Source organism: Heloderma suspectum, chromosome 2, assembly GCF_057233095.1.
Source record: "Heloderma suspectum isolate Gila_16-S chromosome 2, 16-S_ref, whole genome shotgun sequence".
Taxonomy (NCBI): Eukaryota; Metazoa; Chordata; class Lepidosauria; order Squamata; family Helodermatidae; genus Heloderma; species Heloderma suspectum.
Genome location: NC_139459.1, coordinates 93,633,288 through 93,657,112, shown reverse-complemented (window position 1 = coordinate 93,657,112; position 23,825 = coordinate 93,633,288). Strand labels below are relative to the sequence as shown.

The window sequence follows — 23,825 nt, the reverse complement described above, 5'->3', positions numbered from 1 at the left end:
CCCTCCAGATGATATTGGACTACAATTCCCGGTATTCTTGACTATTGGCCAGGCTGTCTGGGGCTGATAGGAATGGAAGTCCAAAACATCTGGAGGACACCAGGCTGGGGAAGGATGATCTAGACAGTCCTGTGTGCAAATTGTATAAATAGGTGATATCCATGACTTGCTTTCAGTTGCAAGGTTTTGCTACTGAAAATGATAGATATGTCAAAAAGTAAAAGTGATTTATTATTACTTATTCATACACTACTTTGAATGTCTCTCATATCAGAAGAATCACAGGATTTATCCCTGTTTGGAACAAACTAGTGTTGACCTGTTCAGCAATTAATTGTTGATTCAAGCTTAGAAACAAATACTCATAGTTCATGACGTACACACACACACACGCACACACACATATATATTTACAATTTAATTAAATCATATCAATGCTTTAATATAGCTGCTATCAATAGGCACCATTTCTTTAGGCTCATGTTTTTTGATTTGAGTAGGAAGAAATACTCAACATTTGCTGTAATCCATCAACACACTGTGAACTTTAACATATTCTTTGGCCATAATAAATTCTAAAGATTTAAAAAAATATATTTCTTGTAAATAATTGACAATTATTGATTTTATTTCAAAACATGACCTTGACAATATGGACAGACTGTACTTGCTGAACTTTCTAAACTTATTTTTAACAGGCCAATAAAGTTTTATAATTCATTACTATTGTGTCTTGCATTTTTTTTATAAAGATATGTAGCACTCACTTGGTCTTTCACCAGTAAAGACTTCACCAAAAATCGAACCCATAGACATCTCATGCTTATATTTTGGTTTATTTTGTTTACTTGTAGATATTTCTGCAGATTTTATAGCCTTCTGTGTTTCTAACACATGGACTTGGTAATGTTTTTCATGTTTTGTTCACAGTATTGTAAGGAATCCATGAGGTATTTATTTCCTTATAATTTAGAGCAAGAGGCATGTTCAGGCAAATAAAAATCAGTTCATTTCCAGATTTAACCAAATCTCTATTCAGGTGTTCCCAATTTGTGTTGTTGGGAAATCGCTTTCAAAATCACATGGAATGCCTCCACAGTACAGGAGGCTCTCCCTTTCAGAAAGTTACCCTCCACATGTAGAAGGCGGTGGAAATGGCGATAGAGGGTGGCTGGGTTTGCATGCTCCCCCTCCATGATTGTTTAATCAACACAGATCAGGAACTCCTGAATAGGGCTTAAGGGAAACGTAGAATTGTACTGAATCAAGCATACATGGTTAAATCAGTGTCCCATACTGATGTAACATTTTGGCAAATATGGGGGAAGCCTTTGAAATACCAAGCCCCATGCTTTTCTGATTTGCATTATCATAAATAAAAATCCCTATATGATTCAGGCTCAGAAATGGGAGAGATGAAGGGAAAGAATGCAGATAGAGATGGGATGAGAAACAGGGTGCTACACTGATGAATAGTAGAGGCAGAAGAGAGAGTAAATTGTCTTTGTAATTAGCCTTCCCGGATGACTTCACCATTATTGAAACAACTAGCAAATGTTTCTATTACTTTTGTTTTAACTACTCAGTGTCAAAATAAGCAGGCAGGAAACGTTTTACAGGTAAGAAAACAGAAACTATGACTGAAACTGTGCTTGTTTGCCAATTTCTTAAAACAAAACAGCTTTGGTAGAACAAAAACAATTGTCATTTCCTAGTTAATCAGGTTATACAGGCTGGCTTTGTAGATCAGTTGCTGAGTTGCTGTTCAGTGTTACTTGTTGAGAATGAATTCCATTTAGGACATATCTCTTAGTCAAGGGTGAGGGTGCACATGCCTGACTCCTGCACAAGAGGTCATCTGGGCCGGGAAAATGCCAGGACCCGGAGATACATATGGGACTCATCAAGCTGACCATACTTCCATTCTAATGATGCCTGGGATGGTTGAAGACACTGACACTCTTCTGTTGGCTGTAGCCTCTCTGACTGCCCACTATGATGTGACAGATCTCTCCTTCAGTTCTTCTGTTCATCCTGGGGGGCTTTGTAGAATGGGATATGGTGTTCTCAGTTTGTACTGTGCTAGGAGGGCCAGCCTCACCAATTCATGCAAACTCATAAGGTAGGAAGGTAGACAGATATTCAGACTACTTGTGTGCGAGAACAGAAGTCCAGCTGGGTCTACACATGTCACAGAAGACTGAAATGGCAGAGTTCTGAGGTGGCAGAATGGATGGCCATTCTGCCACCTCAGAGTTCTTGCTTAGTATCTTATTGTGCCCATGCACTCGCAGCACCCACCGGTTGCACAATGGGGCTTTTCCAGTTCTAAAAATAACCCAAAATGTATGTAAATTCTGAAACAGGGCAGGTCAGCAGAGCTCCCAGAAGAGAGCTCCACTGAGCTGTCTTGTTTTGGAAATGATCATTTCCGCCGATTTCCAGAGTTATTTTTAGATTTGCAAAAGCGCTATTGCACAAGTGGTGGGTCCTGTGAGCACATTGGAACCAGTGGAGGCAGAGTGGCCCGATTGGATACTGCCCCTTATATGGAGAAGCAATAACAAATGTGATTCCCCATTTGCAATTAAAAGTGGTACAATCTGTTGTACTGCCACCTCTTTCTCTTGCATCTGAAGACTAGGCCTAAGTCTGACTTCCTGGGGGAATTGATGACCCCCGGACAGCCTATGGCTGAGCTGGAATGTGAAGCCAGACATTTTGAACTACCCTGAGTATCTCTTGAGGCACCTTATTCAAATACATCCTGGGGCATTCCTCTAGGTCAGGCTCCATACAATTATATAGCAATATGTAGCTCACTATTTTCTAAATTTGCAGCTGCGCTAGTTACCATCACTGCCTTTATGTCATGTGTGGGCCCACTGACTGTGAGTTTCACTATGAGAGCAACATTGAGATAACCGAGTCAGATTGTCAGATTCTTGGACATGAAAAAAAAAACCAAAAATCTTCTCACAGAACTAGAATAGACTCTATTTAGGCACCATGTGAAAATGTGCTGCGTTCCTTTTATATTTTTGCAAGAAAATGGAATGAAAAGCTCTAAAATATTTTCGATAAATCATTTGAATGTCGTTGGATTATTATGGGCAATGTTATTATCTGAGTTTTCCGACAGAATGGGGAAAACAGTCTATGAGTGCTAAAGCAATTATGTCTCAACATTGCCCTTTCTTGCTATTTGTACAGCCATGTCATGTTTTTCCCATGGATCTGAACGCTATAGTTCTAATAACTTGGCAGATGCAGAATTTATGTTCTAAGTTAGTTATGTTTGCAAAATGTGCAGTCACATATTTCCATTCTGGGAGAATGCAAGACCCTTGAGCACCTTAACAATCAGCCTAATATGGCCATTGGGAATAATTATTTGTTTCTTGCATCTGACATGATAGCTGATAGCATTTCATTGTATATTACATGTACAGATTGCTTTACAGCTCTCATGTGGAAAGTGTTGTTATTGAAAACACATTGATAGAACTTCTCACCCTCCCAAAGAAATTAGCGTAATTTAAGAATGATTGAATAAGCTCTCAGCATACCTCCATGGTTGGATCCTAGACTTACCGTGCCCTATTTTTCCCCAGGCACAGCACTAAAACAGTTCAAGTGTTTCCTATCTGAACTGAATTTGTTTATGATAATCCCATAGTGGCAGAATGTGCCTGGATTCGCCTGCAACTTTGGGGAGGGGAGTAATGTTTTTGGCCTTCAGGCAAAAAGTTTAGATTCCACAGCTTCCAGATTGGCCCTTGTTTGCCCCTCCGGCCAAAGTGCTTCTCTTTAGGAAGAGTACTTTTGCATACTCTTATCCAGACCCCAAGACTCCCTAGTGTGTGCACTGTCCCTGATGCACATATGAGCTCTTTCATCCAAAATGGCCTCCCAATTTATTTCAATACAAGGGGTATTCTCACATGCTCAAAATGATATGGATGCAGTGAAACCGCATCCTCCATTGAAGTAAATGAGTATAGAAGCTGCATTCCATTTGCACACGTAGTGCTCTGGATTGTGGTTTCACCTCCCCCCCCCACACACACACACACCCTCAGAGGACACGTACAGCATTGGCTTTCTGTTCTTGTCAATGGCTTCTTCCTAGTGCTCAATGAAATTAGATCTTTTATCTTGGAAGGTGGGCCAGAAGAAATGTTTACAAATGTCAAAATGTTGCTGTGAGAATCAGAATCCAGTGTGAGCTCATAGCTGAGCCTAGGGAGTTCTTGTGCTTGATACCGTGATCCCTTTGACCTCAGTAGACCCTCATCCTTTTCAATGCTGTTGCTGCTGCCAGCTAGTGAGGATGAGCTGCTCACCCTCTTTGGGCCATAGAGAGGCAACAGCAAGGAGGATGTGGAGCAGCAGAGCCAGGGATTTCTTGGCAGTGGCTTTACTGTCAAGGCATGTTCCTTGGCAGGTGTTCAGCCATGTTGGTCCATAATCCCGACCTGGTGCATTCCTGAAGATTACTGTTGTGTTCATTCAATGCACTCCTCATATATCAGATGTGGTGTTGTATTCTCATTTAGTTTGTTGTACTAGGTGAATGCTATCAACTGACTCTTGCTCTCTATAGTATAGTGCAGTATTCCTTAGTGAGTATATACCCTCCAGAACACTCGTTTTCAAGAAGCTGAACCATTATAATGAGCATTAATGTGTATATGTGAAATAGGCATTATGAATAAAAATCCAGAGGAAAATCTATTATAGTAAAATATGTAGTAAGATATTGGGGAGCTTTTTTTGTTAGCTTGATTTGATTTAGATTGGGGGAATGTTCATTTTTTTAAGGACTTTGTACCCTTGACTTCATTTCCACCTAGTCACTTTTAAGTGAGTTTAATTTTCATCTACCCCCACCCAGATTTCTTACTAATTATAATTCAATGAACAGTATACAATTTGCAAATGTCAGCATGTCTTGGCTTTTGTAGATGAGGGATGACCTTTTATTTTTTTCCTCTGGATCAGTGGCAGCCTAGTAAGTTTCTCTTGCAGTTGCAGATGTTTGAACCATACCACTACAAACCCTCTTTTCTGGAGGTTTGTGATAATGTGGTTGTAATAGCCGTGGTCACATGGGGGCCACCACTTCACACAAACAGCTTACTGCATAGAGCTGTGCTCACACAATTGTAGCTCGGTCTCCCACTCATTTAAGTGAGTGCATGTGTGACTTAGGCCAAAATAAAGCCCTTCAGAGCACTACTCATATATGGTTAACAGCAGGAGGAGAAAAGAGTTCCCCAATGGAGGCCATTTACTGCTTCACTTGTTTTTTATTTACTTAAAGAAATGTACTGAGCGGAAAGATTTTCTTCAAAGTAACCTGAAAATCTGATCTTAGATTATTAATTATTTTTTTGCCAGAAAAAGTCTCAGATTTTGTAGTATGCAAAACATGTGGTGATGCATATCGTTTAATGTAGGTTCTGAACTAAGGATGGATGAATCTATAAGTTTTGGTTTCTCTCAGTTTCTCATTTTTCCAATCTGAAATTCAATTTGTCCCATTTCCACATCAGTGGAATTTTAAGTGAGAATTTTTTTAAAAAATGTTTGCCTAACATCAGTACACATTGTTGTGCACATTTCTCCTAATACATCCAGTTTTGTATGCAATTTTGCCTAACAGGCATTTTTGCAGACAGTGTTTCCTAACAATGCATTCTTCAACAAATTTTACCCTAATATATGCATTTCTGGACACATTTTTTGATTGGAAAAGACCATCACAAAATTTGAAGAAGTGTGAATTTTGAAGAATAACTGAGTTGTAGTTCACATATAGCAGGGGTGGGCGATTTTGGGAGGACTGGGGGCTATGTTCACCCCCAGGCCACACCTTGCCCCCCTGTGGCACCAAAAAAAAATATCAATAAGAACATGGCATCTAGAGTGGCTACGGATTGCCCAAATGGGCAAATTAGCATGTTGTCAAGATGATTTTGACCCGTTTGGTGCTCCATAGTAGCTACAGAGCACTAAAAGGACCAAAAAGAATTCTAGATGCCATTTTGATTTTAAACAATACAATTCTGGGGTCAGTGGATGGTGGCAGGGGTTGCATGCTGCCTGCAGGGGTTGCATGCTGCCGACCCCCTGACTTACAGGTTTGAAAGTATTAAATGAGGTAACTTCACATTAAAATGCAAACTAAATGAATATTTCCCCCATCCCTACTCTGAAGCAGAGAAAGTTGAATATTGCAAGTGACTGGGCCTTCATAGGCTGCTGGGCTACTAGACTTGAAGGTCAAAAGCCTCACAGAGTGGCTAGTTTCTAATGTGGGGTAGGGGCTGAGGAAAAGTGACAAGTGGGCTTAATCTGAGCATTCTTATGCTCACTCATTTCTCTCTCTCCCTCCCTCTCCCCCACACTCTCCTGCTTGGCCATATTAAATTAGTGTTGTGTCTTCCCTTAGGCCCAAGTTACACATGCAGCTGCCTAAGTGGAAAACAAATTGAACCACAACAGTGTGGGAGCAATCAGCTCTAGCATGCAAAAATTATGGACTGAAGACTGATCATAGGTCTGTGTTTCTTCTCATTATGTATAAACATATTCATGCAGTTTTTCAAAGAAACACCAGTTATTCATGATTAGGAACTTGAAAAATACTTTCCCCCTCACCTTGTTTTCACAATATATCATATATCTAAAAGCCCACAAGAAAATGCCTATGTCAGTGTTTCAAGCTTCTGTTTCCCAAGAAGAATATAGATCAAGTCACTACAATCATTCAGTGGTGGATTTTAGAACATTTCTCAGTTGCAACAATTTTGCAAGCCATTTATGTATTTTATTCAAACTAAATGCTCTCTGCTGTTTATGTGCATTAGGGATAGAGAAGAAATTTGTTTGACCTGAATATTTATATGAACTTACCCAATTTGCATCTTGCAAACCATACGCGAACAAGCTTGTACACCAAAATCAACAGTTTTCAGGGTTTTGCGATGCAGATCACAACACAAAAATGCATATATTAAAAGTACACATGAAATGCATTATATTAGGGGAAATCACTTGCAAAAGCGCACAAACATGGAATGGGAAGCCTGTGGCCTTCCAGTTCTTGCTGGACTACAGCTCCCATCATCTCTGACTATTGGCCATGCTGGCTTGGGCTGATAGGAGTTGGAGTCCAGCAACATCTCAAGGGCCATGGGTTCCCCATCACTGGGTTAGAGACTGCTTATAGGATCCTAGATGAGATAATGGAAGCATCTTACAAATTCCAAGGGCCGGTTCATGCAAGCAAATTACTTTTGTGTGGTCTCCTTCCGTGTCCCCCTAGACCAGGGTTGGGCAATTCATGGATCTCCAGATGTTTTGTTCTATAAGCCCTATCATCCCTCACCATTGGCTATGCTAGCTAGGGCAAATGGGAGATGCAAGACAAAACATCTGTAAGGCCTTGCCCTAGCTATAGGAATCATGTGAAGAAGCATATTGTACGAACCAGTGCTTTACAAATACAGGCCCACTGTGTGGTGGCATTTGTAAGAGCAGCCAGAACCATGGAAACAGCAGTGGGACTGTATTCCCAAGGTCCCCATTCTCAACAATACACATCTCCGTGTTATTTCCGTACTCAAGGACAGTTGGGGTTAATCTCGAGAAGGGTAATAGTGTATGGGACCTGCCCCTAAATCTTGAAAGCATTTGAATGGGAAGGCATGTATGCTGGACTAGGTTCCATTTCTGGAAAGCTCAGTGCCTGGAGAACTGTGGCAAATGGGAGTAGGTAGCTCTAGGCTTGATGGACCAGTGCAGCATCTTATGTTCATTGCCTGAACGTGACATGAGTAATAATCCAGATGCAGCTGAGATGCTGTTGTTATTCAAGGAAATGTTGGAAGCAAATTCCTTGTATGAGGCGTTCACCCTAGGTTGCATGTCTGGAGAGCTAATGAGACGCTGGGGAAGGCAGAGGGGGTTTCTAGGGCCTATGTGTCCAAGGAGACCCATCACAGACCAGGAGGACCTTCTCTTTACCTCTTCCTCCACTCTGCAGAGAAGGATCAGTTCCTGACCCCAGGTGCTTCCAGACAGAGCGCTCCTAGCACTACCAGTTCGAAAGCATTGTGCAACTTCTGTCTTGCCCACATTAAAGGGTTTTCTGCAATAAGAAAAAAGATGGAAGAAGCCATGGGAAAACACAGGAGAGCTACAGGTGGAAGATGATGAAATCTGGACCCCCCATAAAATTCTGTGAATGAGGCAGGGTGACTGCCCCATTAAAGCCTTGTCTTCAAGCACCCTCTGAATTAGATGTATTGGGTAACAAACATGGCAGATTGCCTCAATCCCCAACTTGCACAACCTATCACTTGGCAGGATTGGAGGAGGCAGTTGTAGAGCAACAGAAGTAGATTTGGCAAAATAATGGAGTTGGGATCTACAAGTGCTGTCTCCCCAAATTTCCATCAAATCTTGGAAGTTGTGTAGTACTATAAATCCTTCCTTTTTTACATCATGTTTTGCCATTTGTGGTGCTGAGGAGTAGGGATGCCAGAGGAATCCAGCTGGGTGTGTGTGGAGCTCGACGAACTTTTGTTGGCTCAACCCCCTGGACTCCGTTTCATCTTCCATCAGCTGGCCTGACTCAGCATGCAGTGAATTGGGCCAGCTGGTGGACTTTCCATTAAAAAAAAATGCATTAAAAATTTTTATGCAAATTTTGGCCACAAATTGCACAAATAACAGCCATAATTTGCACAAATTATACATGTGTGCAATTTGTGGCTGAAATTTGAGCAAATGGTGCCCATGGGTGCCATGTTGGGGATCCAGTGTATATAAATGGCACCCGCGGGCATCATGTGGGGGAAATGGCGGTTTTAGAAAACAACTCCAGTTCCTGGATTTCGGGGGAAAGCCCGTGGTTCGGCTCGCAAATGCAAGCTTTGCCAGGAGCCCCAAAAGGGCCAGATTTCCCCACAACGGCCATCCTTACTGAGGAGGCAATGTCATGGACATGCTGACCATATGGAATATTATTTGTTCATTAGAAGAGTTAGAAAGAACTCAGTCCTGTAGTCATCACAAATGTATAACAGCTGCTAAGCCCTAATAGTTGTGCCAAGGAGTCTGGCAAAGCCAGGATCTAGCAGAACATTAGGACTTGAGCAATGTATTTTAGATGTAGATGGATTGAGGTAAAAGCTCGTATTTCTTTGGTGCTGTAGGCCAAGTCACACAAGTCTTTAATACCTACTCTGGCAAAATTCCCACTGGTAGTTTTGTCTCAGCATGAACCAAGACGTTTTCAGGATTTGATCATTCATTTCTGAAGAGTGAAAAATGAAGAATGGATTTGATGGATTTTCAGTTAAACATTATGTAGACATGAAACTGCCATTCTTTGTAATATAGAGAACCAAATGTCCATCATTTCCTTGTTTGCATTGCTTCATGTGAACTCTTCCCTCGGCAGCTCTTACCCAGACTCATTTCCGGTATCAGAGCCACACCTGGGAGAAAAGGCCCTGGAGCGAAGACCTGTGAGGCAGCTCTGCATCATTTTATAGACAGGAGACTATCTGTAATTCAGGGACAGTAATTAGGGATGTACAAGAATTTCATTTCAATTCGTTTAACATCAGAATTTGCCCCGTTTGCGTCGCTGAAGGCAAGCACATTTTTCAGGCAAAGCTCGAATATTCCCAAGCTTGCAACCTCATTCATGAAATGCATTTGTTGGCGAAATGCATGCTGTAGAAATGCTCATTTGAAGGGCGGTGGGAAGCATTTTCATACTTTAATCAATGGGACAGAAGTACGCATTTGGGTGTGCACTTTAAAAATGCACACTTTTCCTGTTCAAACAACAACAAGGAAAGGCTTGGGTTTGGGAGCAGGAAGAAGGCGGACTGAGCTTCAAGGTGGGATTCAGAGGGCCTTGTCAAGGTCGGGCCCTGCTGATTCTCCCATCCCTAATAGTAATGCTGGCTGGTCTGTATTATAGGATTGTTGCAAGGATCACTAAGATAATCACTGAGCATTCAAAGCATGTATGTGAAGTGCTTTGAATGCTCAGAAGAGTGATATAAATGCTACTTATGGCCCAGAAAATGTCCTGAACACATGAGGGATGCCAGCATCAATGGTCAGCATTGTCAGGCACCTGCCAGGGCTCACATCCCATCAGGGGGCTGCTACTGAACCCCAGAGCCCTCTGGTCCTGCCATTCCTCCTCTTCCTTGCTGTTGCATCCTGTTCACCTGCGGTCTCCCAGTAGTATGAGCAGCAACAAGAGCAAAGAGGAGTAGCTACTTGCCATGCCCGCTCCTTCTGGGCAGTGGTGGAGATTGAGACTAGAGGGTGAGGGTCAGTGAAGAGGTAGTGGTGACAGTGGCAAATAGATGGACCTACTGGGGGCACCTTTCCCAAGCGCACACACACACCCCTGCACAGGCACATATACAGAATCTGGAGCTGACACGGAAAGAAAGAGAGAATTGTATGCACCAGGCAATAGAAAGAAAGCAATGATGTGACTTTCTTCTTGCAGCTCACGCAAGTAATCAGTTGGCTCTTACTAACTGAAGCTCCAACATAAGTCTTTAGGCCATGAAGGCATGCATCATAGCTAAAGATGTATGAGAACTCCATTTGTGGGGTGAAAACCTGATGGATTTTTCCAGTTTGGCCCTGTAGATTTTGTTCCATTTCACTCTGCTGGCATCAACTTGATCTGTAGCAAGTTGAGCCAATACGCAGATTCAGGTTTAAAAAAAAAAATGACAGCAATGTGCGCCAAAATTTTTTTTATGGGGGGAGGGATCTTGAAATCTGCACAAATGGTGCCATATATTTTTAATAAAAAAATTATTGGCAATCTTGCACTAGTGCACACAGTTGCAAATCTGCCTGACCTCCATGTAGCCGCACAGAGACATATTCCCCTCTTGTCAGTTTCATCCTCTCCCCACGCACATTAAGTTTAACCCCCAAAGCCATATTCCATACTTGTCACAGAACTTCTCACCCACTCCAACTGCAGAAATGGAGGATGAAATTGACAAGCTCATTGACAATTAGGCAATATGGCTCTACTGGCTTAAATGAAGCAATGTATGGAGAGAATGAAACTGACAAGACATTGTTTCTAGCCATGGCTAGACTAATACTGCAAGCTTATATTTCCAGAGCTTCCTGAGCCCCATCTAGGGCTCAGCTGCAGTTTGTTACAGGCCTTGCTCCTGAGGAGTCCCTTCCACTTGAGGAGTCCTTTCTATTCCAGCACTTGTCCTTAAAGGTGTCCTACTGGCCTGCCTCTTGAGGCAATGATGCTCTTGGGGGCTAGGTGGTTGTTCAGCCTCTGTCTTAGAGGCAGAACTCCCCTCCTCCTGTGGGGATGGAACCATGGTCAGCTCCCCTGAGGGCCCAGGCTCCCTCAGGTCTCCTGCCATGGGTAGCTCTTTGGTTTTTGCTGTCTCTGGGCACTCTTAACTCCTCCTCAGTGGAGGATTCCTCTAGCGAGGGCATGACAATATCCCACCCTCAATAGAGCACTCATGTGTTTTAAGGAGGAATAATTGTACACACAGGTACAGTTCATATTTGATACGCCAAGTATTTCATGCTTGGGTTATTTACACCTGATTACAACCCCCCCCAAAAAAAATATTGCAGGGCCAGCCCAGCCCAGAAACAGTGGATCCTATCACTGACCATTGTTTCTACTACCTTTGGTTCAGGGCTGTAATAGGTTTTAACCATAAATGTTACCTTAACTTTTACAGAAGGACTATATGTGAATACATTTACAATAGCCAGTGCAAGTCTCTCAGAAAGAGAGTAGGTTGTAAGGAGAAAGGATGCTGTTATTGTCTGAAAGCCTATTTTTTCCAGCAGTAGCCTGCTGGAATAAAGCAATTTAAATTTCAAAAACAATAATAAATTTCAAAATCAAATAGGCAGCTGCGAGGCCTTTTGGAGTCAGAGCAATAATAAAATGCAAATTGCTAAAATGAGTATATATTTATTTCAATGGAAACAGACTGTTTTTCATTCTCTAAAGAGCCAGTGCATTTGATATAAACAGCATTTACAAGGCAAGGCTTGTTTCCTAAAGGTGTTGTTAAAGGTGTATTTAAATTAGCACGAGTGACCCTTTGACTTTGCTGTCAATTATTTAGTGCACAGATACGAAACCCAACTGTTCTTTTGTCCTTGCTGCTACTTATTGTCAGCCTTACCCAATGTGGGGAACACTAAAAATGTCAACCTAGTGCATTTCCTCTTCATCGAAGTCAAACCACAAGGTAACCCACTGTCATTCTCTTAAGCCCTAGAAAAACTGATTTCCCTGTCAAACAAAAAGGTGTAGCGTGACAATGGCCTGATGGGTGAAACAAAAGATGCATAAAGAGGTGTTCCATTCCAGCAGGGTTCATGAACTGTGTCCATGTGAGCTTGTATCCTGTTCAGCTCAGGTTGGGCACACTCCTGCATGTTGGTTCTTGAACTTGAACTTTATTCACAGCCAACCACTCCTGTCACGAATCAAGAGGGAATCCTCCACTTCCCATGCCTCAGATATCCTTGAAATAGGCAGACAGCCCAGAATGCTTAAATGGAGAGAACTCACATATTTAAAGATCTATCAACCCTTTGAAGAGGGCAAACAAGCTCTTGCTCGTGTTACGTTAGATATTGGTGCACACAGGTTGGGATTTTTTATTCTAGTTGTAGCTGAGGGAAACACATTGTACGCTCCAGAACCATATGTTGTACGCCCGATCCTATGATCTTCCAGGCTGACAAATAAGGCTATAGGCACAAGTATTTTTTGCACCTCAGTATGAGGCATTAGTGTTTTTTGCCTGAGCATGCTCCAGTTATTGAGTGTTACAATATGGACCTTGGGCTTCTTCCCATAAGCTGACATGGGAGGAAGTAATGTGCTTACAATGGCAGGCAAAAATTGGAGGTGTTGCCAAAGCTCGGAACACCACAGGGAACTTAAAAATGATGTGCAGTGAGAAAAGACCCAGAGGCCAACATCAAGAAAGAATAATGTTAACAGCACCCCATGGAGTTTGTGTGAAAATACATTACCTTATTTGACTGCAAAACATCAGGATCCCTTTTTTCCTCCTAAGATCACGTTGATACAGCTGTACATATTCAATCGGAAATATTTAAAAATACATTTGCATATCTGAGTAAACTGTCCTTTAATGAAATCTGGATCAAGATACCCCTAGTTGAAACTTGTAATTTTTATGCTTAAAGTAAAGGCAGATCTGCACACAAGAACCGCTATGCTAGATCAGGCCAAAGCCCATTTTGTCTTTAAATCTGTGTCTGGCAGCTATGTCTTCTTTTAATTTTTACTCTAGAGTAGATGCAGGTGGCCTGATCTGGATCTTAAAAGCCCTTTCTGCCCTCCATGCTTGATTTGGATCAGGGCTCCTTACCTACTCTAGAGAAAAAAACAAGATGTAGCTGCTAGACACAGATTTGAATAATGACTGTTTTGGTTTTGGCCCTAACAGTGGCCAGAAGCTTACCAGCAGTCCTGGCATCAGCACCAAGCCTGGCATGTTTGGGCACCTTTGGGGGCCTGGCACAGTGCCCAGAGTGCTGACACCTGCCCTGGGTCTACTGCACCCAATATAGCATCACTCCGAGGCATTGTAAGAAATTTTGAATGATGGCTTCCCATCCTGCTGCCACTGCCAGGCAAGCTAGTATAGGTGGGGGCCCACCAGACAGCACTTGCTGAAAGCCCCACCACCACCACCTTCTGCTTGCCAGCAGGTCATGAAAGGGACAGCATTCTCCTGTGGCTTGTTTACAGCTGGGTGGAGAACCTGTAGCCCTCTAGATTATTGTTGGATCCCAACTCCTATCATCCCTGACTACTAGCCGTACTGGCTGGGTTGATGGGAGTTGGGATAAGTCTAACAACATCTGGAAGACCACTGGTTCCCCACCCCCGTTCTATAGCATCTGCTAAACATGTATGGAAAAAATGCTGAAGATCATTGGGTTCACTATTTTCCTCTCAGCGTTCCCAGTCATGTGAAGGAGTCGTTTCCAAAAATTGTCAGTAACACATGCTAGGAGACGGCTTTTTGATAGCATGTTATTTCTAGTTGTGTTATTGGAAATTACCACACACACACATGGAGGAGGGGAGAAAGAACTAACTTTGTGAAAAAGTGTGGAATGGGCATGGAAAATGAACTAAATTTTTAGCGTTCGAGAGAAACGTGCTTACAATATGTGGCCAAAAAATAATGTTTCAAATGCACTCGCTCCGTGTGACTGCCAGAGCTGCAGTGTACAGCAGTGTACAAGAGCAGTGTATAATTTTTTTCCCCTATCCTGTGAAAGCCTGAAAAACCTGGAGGGCAAGAAAGATAGGCCAAGGTGAAGCAGGTTCCTGGCACTTCTGCAATAATTTGCAGCAAGTCAAAGGATCCCTACTACTCATGGGATGTATCTAAGTGGTGTCAAAGGAAATAAGAACGATGATGTATGGATCATGTAGCAAGGTATGGGCAGAAATGGGAGCTTAGGCATGGGAGAGACACAAGTAAGAATGTAAGGGATGGGGTAGGAAGTAGAGAAAAAGATGAGTATCAAGCCAGGATCAGCAGAGCAATGGAAGTAGAGTAGGTGTCTCTAGAATGCATGTCTCTAAGAAGAACTACTCACTCCTACTTGTGGGGCAAAAAGGTTTGTGCGGGGAGCTATCTGTCCACTTGAGAACAGCGTTCCCCAACCTGGTGCCCTCCAGATGGGTTGGACTGCAACTCTCATAGGGGATTATGGGAGTTGTTGTCCGACCCATCTAGAGGTCACCAGATTGGGGAAGGCTGCTTCTGAACATTAACAACTACTGCCTCCTTGCTTGCATGTGCCCCATCCAGTTTGCTCTCAAGTGCTGTGATTCCATCAACTAAAGCCATCTTCTGAAATTAGGGCTCTTCCAAATGTTCACTGTATGCGCCGGCAGTGGCAGGTTCAGCTCCTGCACATGGAAAGGCACATCTGTAATGTACATCTACGCCAGGTGCCCCAACCTGGCACTCTCAAGATGTTTTGGATGACATTTCCCATCATCCCTGGCCATGCTAGCTGAGGCTGATGGGACTTGCAGTCCAAAACTTATGGTGGGCACCAGATTGGGGAAGGCTGATCTACCCACACAAGTACATGCAAGATAGTAGGGACCCACAGTATTGGGAACCCTGAAAAAGGACTCCCACACATGTGGAGCCCTGTCTATGCGCTTCCGTGATGGATGCATATTGTAGATGTGCCTGTCTATGCACAGATGGTGGGGAAGAACCTGGTGCCATGCACACATACAGTGAGTATACAGAGAAGAGTCCTGACTTCCAAAGTGGGATAAGCTTATATAGGCCAAATTGTGCTAAACAGAGCCCTAGTTGCTAGTTTTTTTGGTAAGATACGTTTTACAAGAGCTCAGCTTGCACTTTCATCCTGAGATCCTTGCAGCAGCTCAGTTCCTTTGAAAGTTCATAAGAAAAACAAGATGAGAAATCAGGTTTGTATCAATTAAAGATTGGAAGTTACCAGCGGAGCAGAACAACAACAGCTTACCGTGCAACCCTATGCATGTTTACTTGGAAGTAGGTCTTATTGTCTTCAGTGGGGCTTACTCCCAGGACAGTGTGCACAGGATTTCAGCCTAAGGCTGCAATGCCTTTGGCATACTTTCCTGGAAGTAAGTCCCCTTGAATTCAATGGAGCTTACTTCTCCGTAGGCATGTGTAGGGTTGCATTGCACAACATGTTACTCAGTCTTAACATATGGCAAAATAAAACCTTTCATTGCTTTAATATTTAAGAGACATTTATGTAGCCTTAACAGCCTAGCTTTATTAAGTCCCTTCAGCCTTCTTTGGTCAAAGGATGGTAAAAGCAACAGAGATGGAATTCATTCATGCTGGTTTTTCGATTTCAGATTTATTGCATGTGATGGCAAGTGAGTAAGTATTGGCTCTGAGATGTTTTACTGGGCAAGTAAAGTACTCTACTTCCATGGCATGATTCTGCAGATGGCTCCTCGGTGTGGCAATGTTCTATGTGGGAATGTGAGCCAGTGTACCTTGTGTGTGGGAGTTAGGCTACTGTGGGGGCAGAAATGATGTGACTGTTTCTGCTGCTGCCATGCTGCGCACACCAGAAGACAGTTCCGCCCCCACCACTTCCACACCCACACAAGGGCCAGTCGCAATCTGTGCATTTTTGGAAAAGATAATTGTTATCCTTAAATCTTCTGACTAGACTCCATATTGGTAATGATATGTACATGATGAATATGTTAGATAGCACACAACTCAAATTCTCTGCACAGATCAGACAGAGAGACAGAGAGAATGTGCAAGTACAGTGACATGTATTTTCTCCTATTCTCTCTCCAAGGCAGATCGATGTTCCTTATGTGGCCCCAGCTTCCATCTTTTCAAAATAAGAAATATGTTCTTAAAATGAAATCAAATAAGTACATCAAAGAGTAATTTCGGCTTGCAGAAAAAGTTTGCTACTTTGGTTGTTTTTAAGCCTCTATTTGTAACCCATACATGGTTACTATTGGTGACCTAAGTTTCTATCCAATTTTTTTTATGTACTCTTCCAGCTTTTGGTTGTAAGCCAAAGCTGGATTTATGAAAACCCAATCAATACTAGGCGTCAGCAGATGGTTCCTTCTACTTTTGACAAGTAATTAGCTGACCCCATTTAAGCCAGATGCGGCAGCATTTAGGCACTTGGGTAGAAAAATTACCTTTTTCCTCAAAGTCCACACAGTGTGCATGGGAGAGATGATGGGGACAGTGAAAGGTTCTTCTGATTCCGAGTGAGCATTTCCAAATTGTCTTCTGAAAATTCTTTTTGCATTCTTAGAACCTCACACATACATTTGGTTATTCAATTAAGTGTCGGCTTCATAGTGTTAGCCTTTGACTGTGGTGTAATTTCAGCAGTGCTTTAAGGAAATGGGCTGTAGCTTTTTGTCTAATAGCTAGTCTGTCAGATAAGCAAGCATTAAAACAGTTTGTAGTCCCAGTTTACTCACATTTATCAAGGGAATTGACAAACTCGGCATTTAAATAGGTGTAAATTTAGCTCTCTCTTGAAACGCAGAAACTGCCATCTGTTAATTACATAACAAACACAACATAAAAGACAAATAGGCATTGCAAAACCTGAAACCAAAAACTCCTTCGTTGTCACAGTTTTGTTGTGGTTATTTTATTATCTTCCTTGAAAATATTAAAATGCAATGGTTATTTTCTTTCAATACCCTCCTTTGTTGTGAATTCTGTGCTGTTTATTATAGTTTTGCTCCCAAACTTGTTCCCCAGGGTAAATGCATAGCCCCTAAATGGGCAGCTTTCCCCATGGATATCCATACACAGTAGAGATGGGTATGGGAAATTATACCTGACATTCATGTCTATGGGGAAGCCTTTTTTGTTTGTAGGGATTTCCTGTTTATCCACATGGAATTAGATGATACTGAATGGCTGCAGTCTTGTGTCCATTTGACTTCAAGAAAACTACAAATCCCAGGATTCTTTAGGAGAAGCCATGACAGCTGAACTGCTATGCAGTGCATTGGGGATGTATGGATTGTGTAAAATCCACTCCATCTGTGTTTCATGGATTGTTGGGCACCTTATGTTCCATTGTCCATGCTTTGACAGAGTAAAAAAAAAAATTGTTTTCAAATCTGCACAAATTCACAACTTGTACAAATTCACACATATGACAATGTGAAAATTCCTCCCGAATGCACATTTTCACGCTTTAGCCTATGGGGAAATGTGCATTTGGGGGACTTAAAATTTTCTTTTGTGTATTTGTCTACAATGAAACTTGCGCAAAATTTGGGAAAGTTATTAAACCAGCCCATAAGTCTACGGAATCCACCCAACAGGGGAAAATCTGTTCCGCTGCGGAATCCGCGAGTCAGATTCATAAAAATCTGAACTCATTTGGTTCCGTTACGGATTGTTGTAGAGTAGATATACCCTTTGGAGTCCCTTGGCAGTCTGATGAGTTGTCCTCAGCCATATTACTCTGTCAGGTCTCTCCATCATGCTTCTGTACTCTGGTGCCCCCTCTACCCTTGCAAAGAATTGTGCTATGTTGGAGCTGTTATGCCAGTCATTTGGTCAAGAAGGGAGAAATATCCTCTCTAGTGTCTCCTCACAGGAACACATACACACACACACTCATGTGCACGCATGGGTACAGTTTCACATGGGTGGTGTTTTTCAGGTAAAGTGAAGAAAAGAAAACATGAAATATATGTATAATTAGGATTCTTACCATTCAAGAAGGTCAATGGCTTTAATTTAGCACCTTGCTTTATACCAGCCTTCCTCAACCAGGTGCTCTCCAGATGTGTCACATACAACTCCCATCACCCCAGGCATGTGTAGTCCAACAAATCTGGAGGATGCCCAGTTGGGGAAAGCTGGTTGGTACAGTAAGATTCTCTAGAATACTTTGCAATCATAGTGTGACACAACAAACAAGCCAAAGGTGAAGGGACCACAAAGGAATAGAAAATACTACTATATGGCCTTTTCTTTCTTTCTTTCTTTCTTTCTTTCTTTCTTTCTTTCTTTCTTACAACAGTACACTGTCCCATTATACAGAGGTGTGGGAGTAGGTGTCATTCTGCACATGAAACGAAGCCAGCAATTCCTGCATTGAGTAGGGGATTGGACTCAATGGTCTTATAGGCCCCCTCCAACCCTACTATACAATTCTATGATTCTGTGATTCTAAGCTTTGCTTGTATTCACTCTGCTTCTCGCCTCTCTCCCACTGCCTAATGTGCATTTCTGTCGAATACGTACATGACAGGAGTGAGAAAATGATGAAGTGTTCCATTTTTCATATTAATAAGAGAACACTGGGGCTGCAGAATGCCTCAGAAGGTGCCTCTGTTAAATTATATATTGAAGGGATTTCCCAAGCTGTAATTGTAAAATAGACTTGGCCCTGCACACCGAACTTATATTACAGTATAAAAAAACTCTATTTCTGCAGAGTTAAATTTGTATTTGTTTGCAGGCCTACTGGCACCCTAATCTTGAAATTCAATGAGTTCAGTATCAGTAGTTCTTTGAATTCCTTCTGTCCTCTTGCAACAGAGTACATTTTATGCACAGAATCTCAGAACACTCTGTGAGAAGCTTTGTTAGAAGCCCTTTCATTATTCAGAAGCTTTTTCCTTCTCATTAACCCTTGAATATTTTAACATGTTCATGATTGAAATGAGTAAAGGGCTTGTAGTACTAGGAAGACTATTGTTTGGGCTTAATGGGGATTACTTTTGGAATACTGTCACTGGAATGCTAGTACGTCAAGCACTTGGAAGTTTGTTCTTATGTTAGGGAACATGGGGAGCACAAGATCTTCCGCAGAAGATCAAGTGCCTTCTTTATCAGAAGTGCATTCTGTAACCACAAAGGAAAGGGTGGCTTGGAAATACCCTCTCTAAAAAGGTTCACCCAGGCATTTTAATTTGTATAATCCCTCAGTCTGTCTTGTATTTTTATCTCCTGACTTTTATCATGGTCATCTAACGTTAGGGAGGAAATAGCTCCATCAATGGAACAGATTCCCCCTCCCCTGCTGCAGGCCCCCAATCTGCTCTGGACGGCTGGGGGACCCTCTGGGGCAGGCCTCTGTCTGAAAACCTGGCTGGGAAAGGCCTCTGTCTGAAACCCTGTAGAGCCACAGCCAGTCAGTGTTGATAATACTGAATTAGATGGACCAATGTTCTGAACTGATACAAGGCAGGTTCCTATCCAAAAGAGAATTCTCCCATCTCTCAGGGAGATACATTGCCATTCTGGACACAGGAAGCATGTGGCACTTGAGCTTCCTTTCTCCCTCCATTCCATGGCATCCATATTCCATGACATACAAAGTTGCTGTGCCAGTATCTTTCAAGCAAATCTTCATAGAATCATAGAATAGTAGGGTTGGAAGGGGCCTATAAGACCATCGAGTCCAACCCCCTGCTCAGTGCAGAAATCCAAGTCAGAGCATCCCTGACGGATGGCTTTCTGGCCTCATCTTGAATGCCTCCAGTGTGGGAGAGCCCACCACCTCCCTAGGTCATTGGCTCCATTGTCGTATTGCTCTAATAGGAAGTTTTTCCTGATGTTCAGTTTTCTTAGGACTAGCACCCTTATCTATATGTTTGCACTTTTTCTAACCAATTGGTTCAAAGAGTAAGCATCAGGATTTACTTCTGAAATGGTAACAACATCAGAGCAACAAGATCAGGATGGAGCAAGCCACCAGCAAAGTGTGGGCTGGGAACAAGTGGCATTGTCTAAGGTGAGCCAGAGGTCAAGTTCCAGAGATGGCATAGATCGACTAAATCAGGAGTGTTGAAGCTATGGGCCAAATTCCATTTCAGAGAAGTCCTTGGGGGCCACATTCCAGTGGTGGATGGGGCTAATCGCCAAAGGGTCAAGGACAAAACGCCAGCATATTTTAGCTCAAAGCTCTTACTGCCGGTAGCTGAGCTTGACAAGAGGCACTGCAACCCTTCAGAATGGGGGAAACTGCACAAAAGCCGGGAAAATATCAAACCATTGGTAGTCAGGGAAAGGGGGTAGGGCTATGGAAAGGGGGTGGGGCAATCTGGAGAACCCTGGAGGACCGGATTGGGACCCCAGGAGGGCCGGATTGGGACCTTGGGCCTGAGGTTCTGCAGGCCTGGACTAGATAAATCAGAGGCCAGCAGTTTAATCCAAGGCAGGCAAGCATTTCCTTTGGTGGACCTTCTGCCTTGGTGGTACAGAAGATAAGGTGATAGTGCACGGTCTCTGTGAGTCTTGGTCTGAAACTCTACCGTGTCTTAGACTAAGTTGTATTTTAGGCACAGATGGCAGAGGGAGGGGAGAACTATGTCAAGTTACAGGGGAATCTTTGTTTCTAACTTTAGGTCCTTCTTCAGTTATCAGCAATGACGACGATTCGGCAAGTCCTCTGCATCACATCTCCAATGGAAGTAACACTCCATCATCTTCTGAGGGCGGCCCAGATGCAGTAATCATTGGAATGACAAAGATTCCCGTCATTGAAAATCCTCAATATTTTGGGATCACAAACAGCCAACTCAAGCCTGACACGTGTAAGTACATATGTTGATATGCATTTCTATCACTGATATTTCTTCTCTCAGATCATGGGCGAGAGCTAAAAGGTGAGTTAATGATGCAATCCCAAGCACTCCCCTGCCCCCGGCCAGATTAAGCCCTTATTTGTGCAGCTAGGCACACTTCATGGGAGTAAGCCCAAGATTGGGATCTAAATGTACTTTTGAAATTGGAGAAGTTAGGACAAAGTGAATGTTGGCTATCAATTATTTCTTCAGACATTTACTGAACACATTTACATTGTCAATTTCTGAAGAGCAAAATGTGGTACAAATTTCATATGTCAAGTAAGTGTTTGTGACTGTTGAGCCTCACAAATTCTGAAAGTCAAATTGTGATACAAATGTATTGTTTCAGGTAAGTTTAGGGATATTTGGGTGGATAAAATTAATAGTTTCTCTCATAAATGCTGATGTAAAGCCTGTAGTACTCTTTCCATTGACTTTTTGCTGACGAAGACTGGATCTAGATATACAGCAGGATGAGGTGGGAATGAAATGGTAGAATGCGCTGTACCGCTATAGACTACAGGTAGGGGAATCACATTTTAACGCTGCTCTAATCTGAAAAATAACAATTTCCCAGTAAGTAAAAAACTAGTACAGCAAAGAGGGGGCTGGGCTAGGATCCTTCTCCCTTTCTAGGAGAAAGGCCTAGGACCTTTCTGATGTGTTAGTTTGCAAGAAGATTTTTATATGGAGGAACATTGAAAAATGGTACCTGCAGTTTGAACTGGTGCAATCCATTCTACCACCTCAAAATCCCTCCACATCATTCTGCTGCATTGGTTGACCAGGTCTAAGTATACTCCAAATCTGAATTTGATTCACTATATTCAGATTGGGAAAGAAAATCTTGATTTAGTCACAAAAGGTAAGGCAATAATTGTATAACATCATTACACATATAGTGTTTGTGTCATGATTTGTTTTCTTTCAAAATTGACGTATTTGCTTCCGTGGTAATCTTAGGCTGCTGAGATGGGTGCTTGTTCTATACAGCCCAGGATTTCTGTTTCAAAAATGTGATTTAACGTTTTATTTTATCTGATTTATGTGATTAATCAGATTTGCAATATATTTGCAAATCTTCACTTCATGTGTAATTTAGGGCGCAATCCTATGCAGATAGGCAACTGCCTCTGAACTTGGAGGCGACCGCCTATCCAGTGATTGTTCCCTCTGTGCTTTTCCTGCCCTGCATTTTCAGCTAGACAGCTGATAGCTGTCTAGCCGTGGGAGGGCAGAGCAGCGGAGGAGGCAGCCGTATGACACATAGGATGTGTCATACCGGCATTTCCGCCCACTCCAGAACACCCCTCGGAATGCCCGTTTTTGGCCGCTCCGCACTCCTCTTGCAAACATTGGAGCATGGGGCTGTTCCGCACTACCTGCGAGGAAGGGGGGAAGGTTGCTTTTCTGGGAACCAACCTTGGAGCGCGGGCTCTGAGGTCAGTTCCCAGAAAAGCAGATATTCTATGGCCATCTAGCCGCTGAGTAGCAGCCATAGGATTGCTCCCTCCATGTTTCATTTTCAGTTTGTGTTAGGGATGGGTAAGAAAATCATTTTGTTCACATTTTAATGCAGATTTACCTAATTTCACACTTTCAAGTTTATGTACGACCCAAAATTTAGTTATCATTTGAAATTTGAACTTCTCTGAATTTTGCAATGGACTTTTCCAGTTAAAATGCATATATTTTGGGAAAATATGCACAAGAATGTATATATTGGTGAAAACAATGTTCAGAATTGCATTATGTTAAAGAAAATTGCTTGCAAAAATGCATATAGTAGGCAAAAATGTGTTTATTGGGAGAAATGCGCATAACAATATGTACACATCTTCATGTGAACTTGTTCTGAAAAATGCTTAAACTGATGTGGAAACAAGATGAACCAGGCTTAAGATTAAGACTGTAAAAATGAGAACTTTAAGAAACAAATTGTCAGATTCATCCATCCTTAGTGTGTATACATTGCTGGTCTCTGTGCTTTTCCATTTCTCCTTTCTATTACCCTATCTCCTGAGAGTTTTCCATGGACTTTTGAATAGGGTAATTAAGGCAGATGTACCTGGATCACCTGTTTATCGTCTGATGAAGGCATGTGCGAATAAACAAAATTTGGGTTCATTAACTTTCTCCAAATTCCACTTCAAAGCTCATTCTGTCTTGTGTTCATATCAGATTGTGAGCTTTTCTTTTTGCACAAAAATGTGTGCGTATTTTTCCAAATGTACATATCGGTTGTGTGCATCTTTGAAATATACATATACTTCTCGCATTGATAAAGGGAGTTTGTATGCATTTTTCAAAAGTATATAAAACATTCTGAGGTGAGTCAGGAGCTGGGAACAACGAGCTGTAAGACAAGCCACAGACCAAAAAGTCAGGATCGAAGAGCACATCAAGAGCGAAAGACAAACCAGTGGTCAGAGTCAAAGAGAAAGCCAGAAGTTAGGACCAAAGAACCACCAAGGATACTGCATTCAGGGAGACCTTGTTGCTCAAGCAAGGCTCAGCTGGAATAGGAAGCCCTCTTACTAATCCTTCCTTTTCAGAAGGATCCAGTGGCATCAGAGAACCAGGTATGCCAGGTATATGC

At 42.3% G+C, this 23,825-nt stretch overlaps 1 protein-coding gene across 1 annotated transcript in view; it reads left to right on the top strand.

Annotated features, from left to right (window-relative positions):
* NTRK2 (neurotrophic receptor tyrosine kinase 2) overlaps positions 1-23,825 on the top strand; it is a 252,017-nt gene that overhangs the window by 156,611 nt on the left and 71,581 nt on the right. Inside the window, exon 14 of the mRNA XM_084834187.1 lies at positions 21,005-21,193. Coding sequence (XP_084690313.1) covers positions 21,005-21,193 — 189 coding nt within the window. The remainder of the gene's footprint in view (positions 1-21,004; positions 21,194-23,825) is intronic.